Source organism: Papaver somniferum, chromosome 8 (genome assembly GCF_003573695.1).
Source record: "Papaver somniferum cultivar HN1 chromosome 8, ASM357369v1, whole genome shotgun sequence".
Classification (NCBI taxonomy): Eukaryota; Viridiplantae; Streptophyta; class Magnoliopsida; order Ranunculales; family Papaveraceae; genus Papaver; species Papaver somniferum.
In genome coordinates, this window is record NC_039365.1 from 135,422,531 (window position 1) to 135,434,596 (window position 12,066).

At 36.2% G+C, this 12,066-nt stretch overlaps 1 protein-coding gene across 1 annotated transcript; it reads left to right on the forward strand.

Annotated features, from left to right (window-relative positions):
• Positions 1–387: 387 nt before the first annotated feature.
• On the forward strand, positions 388–3,423 carry LOC113303141 (protein SHOOT GRAVITROPISM 5-like). The gene is made up of 3 exons (XM_026552138.1): positions 388–898; positions 991–1,390; positions 2,188–3,423. Exons 1-3 carry the CDS (start codon positions 787–789, stop codon positions 3,065–3,067), a joined length of 1,392 nt encoding a protein of 463 aa, XP_026407923.1. The 5' UTR covers positions 388–786; the 3' UTR covers positions 3,068–3,423.
• The last annotated feature ends 8,643 nt before the right edge of the window (positions 3,424–12,066 follow it).

Consider the following 12,066-nt stretch of genomic DNA (forward strand, 5'->3'; position numbering starts at 1 on the left):
TAATAATTATATATAACGAGAGAGAAGAAGAAAAAGATCCACAGCTGCTCACGTGTATCTAAGGTCTGACCTTATGTAGTTATGCATGCAAAATTACTGTGTAATGAATCATGAGTAGTGTTTGTTTCCTTGTGGGGATGTTTTTTTCTTTTTCTTAATATCTCTGTCCCAATACTTATGTGGGCTCAAGTTTCGAGTAATTTGATTGGGGGTAGACAACTTTCTCTATCGCACTCCAACTTTTTCTCTGTAAACTCATAGACTCAACTCTTATACGTATTACAGACAGACAGTCATCAATCCATCCTCATCGTGAAATGAGGTATGGATTATTACCATGATTTGGTTTTATTATACTCAGCAGCAAAAAAAAAAAACTACCTGATAGGAAGGAAGTGAGTCAATAAGTTTTGAAAGAGATCTAGGCAGGGGCAGAGAGAGAGAGAGTTTTAGCTTGAGATGGATAAAAAGAGGAAGCTGAAAGTAGCTTATATAAAGCTCTGTTATAAGAAAGCTGGTTGCCGAAAGATAGAACTTTTTCTCATGTTCTAGGCTGTATTATATATCTCCGTCTCTCTCTCTAGTTCTTTCTTTCTTTCTTTCTTTCTCGCATATGACATACATACCTCTCTCTCTCTCTCTCTCTCTCCATCCCATTAGTTTGTATTATTAAAGTTGAGATAGGAACAAGAGAAGCATCTATCTCTTAACAACTGAAGTAGCAGCAGCAATAGATAGTAAATTTGTGTGTATCCTTTCTCTCTGTGATAAAAAGAAAACTAGCCCATGTTAGGTAACAGCAATTCATCATCATCAACTGTTCCTCCCACTGAGGAGTTTACTTGTTCAGAAAATGGAAGTAACAATAAAAGAAAAAGAAGACCAGCAGGAACACCAGGTAATATCATATCATTTGGATTGTCTTTCTATTTTATTTTCCAATTTTGTGTTGTTGATCCTTGATATATATATTTTTTTGGTTTAATTTAGACCCTGATGCAGAAGTGGTATCATTATCACCAAAAACATTATTAGAATCAGATAGATATGTGTGCGAGATCTGTAATCAAGGGTTTCAAAGAGACCAGAATCTACAGATGCATAGAAGAAGGCATAAAGTTCCATGGAAATTACTCAAGAGAGAAACGCCAGAAGTTAAGAAAAGAGTATTTGTTTGTCCGGAACCGAGTTGTTTACATCACGATCCTTGTCATGCACTTGGAGATCTTGTTGGTATCAAGAAACATTTCAGAAGAAAACATAGCAATCATAAACAGTGGGTTTGTGAAAAATGTTCTAAAGGTTATGCCGTTCAATCTGATTACAAAGCTCACCTTAAAACATGTGGTACTAGAGGTCATTCTTGTGATTGCGGCCGTGTATTCTCCAGGTACTACTATCTCTCTCTCAACTCTCTTTCTCTCTCTCTCTCTCTCTATCTCTCTCACACACAATAAACCAGTCTTACGAAACACACTACCAAGACTCACTAAACTATACTAAAAGAAACAGATTACTACTATCAATCAATAAGATTCATTGCAGGTCCCTCTAATAACTTCATTGGTTTCTTGTTAGGATTCTTAGAATCTCTTAACTAAACACACATATAGATAGATATATAAATGTTTCTTTATTATTATTCTCTTCGCATTGTGCTTTAACAATTTTGTTTTGAACAACAATAATATTAATTAATTGATTTTAAAATGAGCTACATCAAAACTATTCAAATGGATTAGATTATTTAACATGTTATTTATGTTTCTTTTACCGAAAATACTTTCTTTGGGTTTTTTTAGAAAACATACTGTTCATTCCTTCTTCTGTTTTGATGCATTTTTAGGTTTCAAGATTTAACTGTTTTTAACATACAGATAAAAACACACAAGTTATTAATGATCTTATTTCTTCATATTCTGTTTTAGTTATTCCATTATTTGTCTCTGTGTTTCAGGCTATTAATTACTATGATTCCTTTCTGAACATATATTTCCTTATACAGCATCTACCAACCTCTAATTAAGTAACCAAAATGCATAACAGTTTCTCAGTTTTCCTTCGATCATACTCCTAAGTAGTACCCCCCATATACTTATAATCTACTATAAACTCCTAAAAGACACCCTTTTTAAATTATAATTCGGTTTATATTTATATATATGAATATCTTGGTCCTTATTTCAGAGTTGAGAGCTTTATCGAACACCAAGATGCTTGCAATGCGGGGCGTATTCGTTCCAATTTACAAACACTTCAACAACCATCTGCTTGTTTATCTAGAACAGCATCCAGTCCTAGTCCTTCAAGTGACACCAATTATAGCACAGCTCATCCATGGACAGGTTTAAGGATCACAAACCAAGCCGAAAACATCTTTTTATGCCCAGATGGAAGTAGTACTCCATCCCCAAGTGATATCCACCATCATCATAACCTTGAGCTTCAGCTTTTACCCTCTTCAAACCCTCTCATGAGTACCTTAGATACTTCTGTTTCCCTACATTCAGATGAAAATAATGTAACGCAGCTCCAACTTTCAATAGGTTCCTGTGACACCAATCAAAAACAAGAATCAAATCTGCTTGCAAAATATATTAAAAATGGACCGGGAAATTGCCCGGGGAGGGATACAATGATCAGTATCGAGGAACCTACTATTGCAGCATCGAAGATGAAAGAACAAGCAAGAGAACAACTAAAACTTGCTATGGCTGAGAAAGGATTTGCAGAAGAAGCTAGACAACAAGCAAAGAGACAGATTGAATTAGCTGAACAAGAATTCACTAATGCAAAAAGGATTAGACAACAGGCTCAAGCTGAACTTGATAAAGCTCAAATTCTTAAAGAACATGCAACAAAACAAATCAACTCAACAATTCTACAGATCACTTGTCATTCTTGTAAACAACAATTTCAAGCAACAGTAGCTACGTCTTCGGCTCCGCCTGATGAGAATTCTCTTGTAGTGAGTTACATGTCTTCCGCTATAACAGAAGGTGAAGGGGAGAATGAAAATCATACTCGATCTAATAATAATAATACTACTAAAGGGAAGATCTCTTAAACATAATTATCATCTCTAGATTCTTAACTACTTAATTAGTTTCTCTTTGATCTCTGTTGCGCGCTTCTTCTGCCTATCTCTTAATTTATTATCATTGCTATTACACAAAATTAATAGATATGGGGTTTCTGTAATTATATCTTTGGTTTTATGCTGGTTAAGGTACAAAGTAGAGCTCTTACTTACTACCTGCATCAATGCTTAATTAATTAATTAATTAAGCAGTGTGATTTTGTGTGTATGTGTGTGTTTTTGTGATTTGCTTTAGGGAAATGGGAGTTATTTCCCTTAATGTTAATGGTGTAACCTTTTTCTTAGTTTTCTTATTAAGTAAATAGTTGAAAGGCGTCTATTCAAGAATCTCCATTTCTTCTTTTTGATGTTGATCATCTTCTGGTATGTACTATACAAGAAATCATGTTTGTGTATTCATAACTATTTTGTTGTGTATTCTTTCTTGTTTTCTCAAAAGAGTCTTTGAGTAATTCAAATCTTCTTATTAATGAGACGTTAAAGGGTTTTGATGGTTAGGTCTCAGTAGTTTACTTTGTTCATTCTAATTCCAAACCATTATTTCATTACGTCCACTGACTTTGTCAATCCATGCAGACTAAGAGTCAAATCTTCTACCTCATGGCAATTGATTCTCGATCTTCTTAACTTGTTGAACAAGCTTGTACATGACTACTCCAACCAGTTCGTTATTAAATGAATCATTCTTTTTATAAAGGTATCATGGTGTAATTTAAAACTTGATGTATACTGAATCCAACAGTAGTAATGGTGATTTTTACCCTATTGAACTTAGAGTGAGTCTACGCTCACCGAAAATATCACTTCGAATTACACGGATCGCATGGATGGCGTGATGCGTGCTTAGCATCGAGATTTGTACGGGCAGATGTGGGCCCAATGGTCTGTGTTACTCTGTGCAAAAGGAAGTGCACTTTTCACAGTGCATTATCATTTTCGTTGAACTTATATTAAGATATGTTCGAAGTGATTAAAGAGATATTCGGTGTGGTGGTAATGCGTAGAAGAAAAACATGAATGTGTACCTTACACGCAGGGCGGAGACAGAAACTAGACTAATGAAAGAGCAAAATATTGTATAAGGGTGTAAAAATAAGCAAAACTGGACTTAGAAGCCCAAAATCTTTGAAATTTTAGGTTTGGGAGCCAGTTTGGTGGGCAACTGGCTTCGCCCCTGCCTATGCGGCTAAGCCCATAAGACTTAGTGTTATCAGGGTCAACATTCAAGATTCAATCTCTGCCACGTCACCAATGTTGAACATCCAACCCTTGGATGTATCAAAACATCTGATTGGATGTACGTATACTAGGGATACTAGGGACAAGTTATAAATACCAATCTCTTTGAGGATGTACCAATCCAATGGTAAGTGATTATTTTTTTTATATGGATTTAGGTACGCCACAAGACAAGCATGAATGTGAAATCCTACGCTCACAAATCTAAAGAAAATGAATAAATTTGAAAAACCAAAAAATGTTGATAGGATGTGCATACACCAGAAGAAAGTTAAACTTAACAATCTATTTGGGATGTATCAATCCAATGGTAAGTTATTTTTTGAAACTATAATATATTAAACAAAAACTACACATTACAAAAAGGGAATATTCTATTTGGGATGTACCAATCCAATGGTAAGTTCTTTTTTGAAACTATAATATATTAAACAAAAACTACACATTACAAAAAGGGAATATACCTGTTATATAATCAAGAGGATGATAATCTCACGAAATAGATACATTATATTATCGAGCTAGTTTTACTAGAGCTTCGGTTGTTTTATTAAGAGCTATAGGAACACATTCACATGAAGTTTTCTGCAAATCCGATAAGCCGTTTATACAATCATTGGCATAAAAAAAAAAAAAAAAAGACACTATTTCTGAATGATTTTGGACACTTCACCGTCAATGATAGGTTGTCAGAGATGAAAATGTGATAGTTGCTTTTAAGTACCCCATTCAATAGCTTGGAGAATAGGTTGTGCTTCTTCTGCTATCGCCGAGTTTGCATATGTTGTCTAGCATCTAGCTACTATGAAGTTATTATTGGATCTGCAGCAAATGATTCCACACCTTGCAGTTGTGGATGATTATTAGAGAAGCATCAACGAACATTACTACACAATCTTGGTTATCATTAGAACTTTAGAAGTCAGTAGATGCTTAGAGTTATAAGATATGGCCGAACAAGATGTATGCATCATACTATTATGAAACTTGCTGCAAAGATTCTACTCGGGCTTTAATATAATGAACCACTATATTAATTAGAAATCTGCTACGAATTTTATATACTAGCCTTGTATTTATCTTTCCATATTTGTCACGGAATAACGATATAAAGTCTGTGACTTCGAACAAATATATGAGGGGTAAATTTTGTATGAAATCAATGCATGATCCATCACCTAAGACGTGGAAAAGAAGATACAATAGCTAAAGCTTGTGGATAAATTGCAAACCGGATTTCTCTTGCAAAGTGGCAATGAAAACAAATGATTGTAAGCTTCAGTGGATAAATCACAAATGACATAAATTATCAGCAACAACAACAATCCAAATCAAATTAAAATCTGATGGTACGTGATATGTTGTTTTATATGGATTATCGCCTCTTAATAAATCTATTTTTATTTTTGGTTTACTAATTTTCGTCATGTATTTTTGTACATCCGTGGGTTGGGGCAGTCAATTACAAACAAGTACAGTGGGAAAAGAAAATGTGGGTTCACTAAGCTGAAACTAGAAATGATCATTTGCCCCACCCAAACTCATTCCCGTGGGTATACGTCCCGTTTGGATATGGTTTTGTCCGTACAAACGGAGATGGGTTGGGTATGAGCAATACCCGAAACCTAAGTTACGGGGATAGGGTGGGGACGAGATTCAGAGTCGCCCCCATACCCGCCCCGTCTCTTTCATATTATAGAGGTTTAGACTTTTGTGCAAAAATTTATGTCTCATTTATTTAGATTTATAATCCGTTACTTAGCGGAGTTATTCTTTCATTTATTATATTCTTGATCGTTCTTGTTTATTCATCAGTTTCACTTCTTTGTAATGATCAGCCACATTCTCTAAAAGTCAAGATAGAAAAACTTAAAAGCAGATAGTGAAATGCCTAGCGTGCATGAAGATAGAATGAGGAATGAACAAGTGGAAAAAGTGATAGTCATTTATACATTTTTTTTGTTATTTTTTAAATCGGCAATGGGGGATACTAGAAGTAATTGGGGATATAAATTACTATCCCCATCCAATAGTGTCTGCTAAGGGGTGATTTTTGGGTATGGAAATACTAAAATACCTTTATTATTTTAACTTCTTATCTTCTTCTCTTCTATTTCTCTGCTGGCTCCTTTTTTTTTTATTTCTCCATCATCGATTTCAACACGATTTATCGTTGTTTCAAAAAAAAATATATCAACGATTAATCTATTATATAAATATGCCTCCTTGAAAAGAACCTAATCATCGATTTGTTTTAAAAGAATTCGTTTAGGTTATAATCAAAAATTGTAACTGAAAATTTTCAGTTTCAGTTAATACCAGCATTGTATTCATGATTTGCGTTCTGGCATGGTTTTAGTATGAACACCATGCCATTTTACTATTCCGGCACTGTATTTAGTATGAATCTCATGTCAAAATTATTAATCGCCGGCATGCTCGATACAAATATCAATGCTGATATCCAAGTGAAAAAAACTCAAGTTTCTGGAAAATTTGCATTATGTATCGGCATAGCAAGTTAAGCAATGTACCATGCCAGCACTACCACTGGCATGCTCGATAATGAAATTTATGTGCCGGCAGTGTACTTACAATTTCAAAATTGGGGATATTGTGTATCGGCATTGTGAAAGTATGAATATCATTCCAGTTTGGTCCCCGTTGGCATGGTATTCATACTTTTACCATGCTGGCACTGAGTTTTTCAGGCATAACAATGTCGAATTCATTGGGGAAAAAAAATCAAATATCAATACATTAATACCTATACATGAGTAATCTTGTTTACTTTCCTGGGTTGGTTCTTCACCTAAACCTTCATGATCATAAATATCTAGATTTAATGTTGTTGCATCAACAAATTCAATGATAATGATTTATACTAATCATTAGCAAACTAATCTATTAACTTAACTAATTATAGTTAACCACTAAACATGATTAGTGAGAGTTAGATTAGGAATTATATAAATTACATGGATAGGGGGTGACTCTGATTTTACCTTTCTAAATCCCGTTTTTATTTTTTTTCCTATATCCCTTCCGGCAATTGTGTGTTTCTTTTTTAGATGAGATTCTAAATTTAAGATTTTAGAATGCATTATTTTTACGTTATTGCAATGCTATGGGTACCCCATGAAGAACACCATAACGCCCCGCCTTAGTTTCTATGGGTCATTCGGCGGGTATGGGTAATTTTTTTACTAAAAGGTCGTGATCGGAATTGGCATACACATCCCATACCCTCCCCATGACCATCCCTAAGTCAAAAATAATTAATCATTGATCCAAAAAAAAAATTACAAAAAGAGAAAAGACAACCGATCAAATAGTATTATGAAATATGCTTCAAAAAAAAAGTATATAATGAAATAAACTTGGCTCATTGAGGCCTCGTCTGGTAAAATTTATGATTATAGATAATCATAAATTGATAAAAGATTTTGATATAATCATTTTTAAAATAAATTTTTCCAAACACTTTTTTCAAATAATTGATTATCTTAGAACAATGATCTCAAAAACGAGAGAGGAAAGAACAATGATCTAGGATTCTTTTTTAGTCCCATGTTGTTGTTTTGTCTCTCTCTTTGATAGTTTTGAGAAAATAAGAAGAAAAAACTCAATTTGAGTTTGTTAGAAAAAAATTGTTTATAATAAATTTTCAAAACAACTTTTTTATGTTTATGAAAATAATAGATTTTTTCAATTATGATTAAAATAATCAATTATTACAATGGTTACCAAACACATATAAGATTCATTATAATCTGTAAAATGGATTATGGACTGATAATCCATTAAAATAACGATTACCAAATGGCCCCACCTTAAGGTTTCTTTGGTTCGTCGATTGCTAAAGGTGATAATTGCATGGACGAGATTGAAAAACCCTTAGATTTTGTCTTTTGGAGTTTTTGGAAATTTTTGTAACATACTACTACTACACCTAATAAATGTAGATAGATGGAGTATTTACTAGCTGAACTTGAAGTCTTGTCTTTTGATTTTGGAGGCTGTTGATAGAGCAGGCAAATGGGCGGGTCGGGGCTGGTTTGTTACCAACCTGTGGGTTACGGGTAAATACGGTTCAAAACTTGCGGGTTGAAATTCTTCACGGGTGGTCATTTCTCCAATCCGCGCCCGTCCCGGATAAAGCTTGCGGGTTCAAGGGTTATCCCGGCTTGTTTAATTAAAAATCAAATTATAATTTAATTAAGTTAATTTTTGGCGAATTACAAGGATTAAACACAATTATTACAAGGATCAAACACAAATCCTTTCGAATCCTTCCCTGTAACACCTAATTACTCCATTTTCAGCTCAACCCATCATTACTTCAACCACAGCAAGAACTTAATTAAGTTAATTTTTGACGAATTACAAGGATCAAACACAAATCCTTTCGAATCCTTCCCTGTAACACCTAACACACGTTTAATTACTCCATTTTCATCTAACCCATCATTACTTCAACCGCAGCAAGAACTCTTTACATAGTTGTGTTCTCTGCTCAAACTCAGACTCATGCAGATCAGCCAATGTCAATCTCCAACACTTCAATTCCATAACATGCAACACCTTCAATTACATAACCCGTGACACCAAGAACACTGCATCACCAACACCCAATAATCCCAACAGTAAATTAATCAAGTAATGATAGTAGATATGATTTAAAAAAATGAAAAAAGAACTATATGTTTCCTGAAACAAAATTCCTTAGTCTTATCTTCAATACTCATTCTAAATCAACCAAAAACAAAACTCAATAAATCAGTTAACCAAAAATTTGAATCAAACTGAATCCAATACTCGCATCATAGAAAACCCTTAATCAAACCAAAAAAAATAAAAAAATCATCTTTCTTTAAGTATGTGAATTGCAACCAGAATCAACGAATAATAGTTTCAGAGGATAATCAAACCTCACTAGAGTCACAATAAACTATCAAAATCATATACTAGAGATACTGTAACCCTAAAAAATTGTTCTTCTCTCAGGTCTATTATAATCTTCTTACATACAAGAGGAGATAAAGAGATGAGAAAGAAAAAAAAAACAAAACAGAAGAAAGATGCAGGTGGTGACTGGTGAGGAGGCGCAGCACAGTAGGGAAGAGAAGACATTTGAGGAGAAGAAAGAAAAGAAAGAGGAAGAAGAAATGACCAGTCTACTAGGGTTTTTTATCATTTTATATTTTAAACGTATGAATATGATTAATCCTAGATAATCTGACGGTGGAAATTAAATAATACTTATTACTTATGGGTTTTTGACGGGTTAATGGGTTAAATCCGCGGATTTGCAGGCCGGTCCGGACTAACCCGTTTTCCTACAAGCCGGCATTTTCCCAACCCTAATCCGGCTTGTTTAGACACCAGCCGAGCCGGGTACGGATTTTTTACGGGCCGGACCAGATAAACTCGCGGGCTTTGGCTTGTTTGCCAGCTCTAGTTGTTGAGAATAGAAGGAGATCTGCGATCTTATTATCTGAATCAACTTATATCATGTAGTCCTTTTCACTGCTGTTCTGTTCGTATATTAATTGAATCATGCCTATCAAGCTATCAAACACTAATACTACCATGCATGGTTTTCAGTGCAATGGTTCTAAGGCTTAACGAGCTCCCTCGTCTCTCTCAGTGCCAGTGTATTGTCTCACTCTTCAATTCATCACTCTCTCTCACGTCTCTTTCAGTATATTGGAATTAGGACCTGATCAGAGAGAGAAGGAGGGAGCAGAGAAATCAGCGACGTATATTGTGAATCAGACTCCCTCCATTTTCACTAGCTAGAATAGAGTGATTTGGTTTTTGCCGAGGCTGTCAACTTGTCCAGTTTTACTCGGTTACCAATGAATTCGAAATCGATTATAAGAGTCAAAGTCTAGTTCTTGACCCAGTAAAAAGTTTGTAGTTCTTGACCCAGTAAAAAGTTTGATTATAAATTTTTTATCACTTTTAGCCTGATCTAGTTTATTTTTATTTATTCGGTCTGCGAGTTATAACCCCAAAGGTGTCACTATCCATATACAAAAACTCCAACAAAACAAATTGTTCATAAAAACCCAATTTAATATAAACTGTTTATATTATCCTTCTAGTTTATATCACCCCAAGAAAAACAAAAATCAACCACACTTTAATTCTTATTATATTGTCACCCCCCAACAAGAAATAAACAACTACCAATAAGTACCGCCGCCACCGATAACCACCGCCACCACTTCCGACCACCGCCGCCACCGCCACCACCTCCGACCACCGCCAACGCCACCTTCCGCCAACGACCACCGACACTGACCACCGCCGCCACCTCCGACCACCACCTCCGCCGCCACCACTGACCACTACCGCCGCCGCCGCCACCGACCACCACCGCTCCGCCGCCGCCGCCACCATTGACCACCGCCGCCACCGACCACCACCGCTCCGCCGCCGACCACCACCGCTCCGCCGCCGCCGCCCGCCGCCGCCACCGATACTGCGCAATTGCACCACCACTGCCAGCCACCCTACCATCCAGCACCACCATTGTCGACCACCACCGCCACCACCTGCGACCACCACCACCACCACCACCGATACTACGTAATTGCACCACCAATACCAGCCACCCTACCATCCAGCACCACCACTGTCGACCACCGCCGACCAAAACCAGCACCACGACCGCCCACCACCACCACCTCCCAAAAATACGTTTGGTTTCATCATAAATAAGATGAAACCAATTTTGGTTTCATCATAAATACGATGAAACCGATTTTGGTTTCATCTTGGTTTCGTGAGAAATCACCTGCAAGAAATTTTTTAAGAGGTATTATACATCTTCATGGATAGAAATACATTGTTGAAATACGATGAAACCGATTTTGGTTTCATCATAAATAAGATGAAACCATAATTGTTTTCTGCGCTTCAACAGCAATACCACCAGTTATGTCTCAAGACCCATTACTCAGCTTCACCTGGTATATCTTTCCATCTAGGTTTACAGGCAATTCCTCATTGTATTGCAGCACTTCATTGCACCTGCAACTACAAATTCACTTCAAATCCCATACCCACTGCATTACTGCATTCCATTTCAGTTCAAGCTCATACCTGAACACCACAGATGCTCCATCTCAGGCTCAGTTTGATCTTCAACTGGACCTGCAATATCCATATTAATTCAACCAGAGCAACACCAGTTCCTCAATGGATTCTGATTATCACCAGCTGCAGTTCATAATCACCACCAACATAGGCATCTCAGTTCTTCTCTACACTCTCAACCTGCAACTGTACTTAAAAACCATTCTCAAGCATCAGCTCAAACCATTCTTCATAAAGAACCAACTCAAAGCCAACACCAGTACCACCTTCTCTATAATATTAACTTCAGCTGCAACCAGAGCTTACTAGCAGCATCAAATGAAACTCGTCACAAGACCCTGTCACTGCAATAACCATATCAAACCCATCACTGCAATAACCATATCAATAATACCAGCAGCTACACTTGCACACTGCCAATCTGAAAGCAGCGGCAGCAACATCTCCTAGATGACTCTACTCAGCTCCACAATCCAATTCACCACCTGCAATTGCTTCCCATTTCAATTATAACCATCATTTTTCTCTATTAAACCTTCTTTTGGACCCTCTCCTTCACCTAATTTCAGAATCAGATTCCACTGTTTCCAGAACAGTTTCTTGTTTCTTTTCTTCCTGTA

Coding starts and splice junctions, on each gene's coding strand:
- LOC113303141 (XM_026552138.1), top strand. CDS start 787: ATGTTAGGTAACAGCAATTCATCATCATCAACTGTTCCTCCCACTGAG. Junction 899..990: donor AAGACCAGCAGGAACACCAG/GTAATATCATAT, acceptor GGTTTAATTTAG/ACCCTGATGCAGAAGTGGTA. Junction 1,391..2,187: donor TGCGGCCGTGTATTCTCCAG/GTACTACTATCT, acceptor TCCTTATTTCAG/AGTTGAGAGCTTTATCGAAC.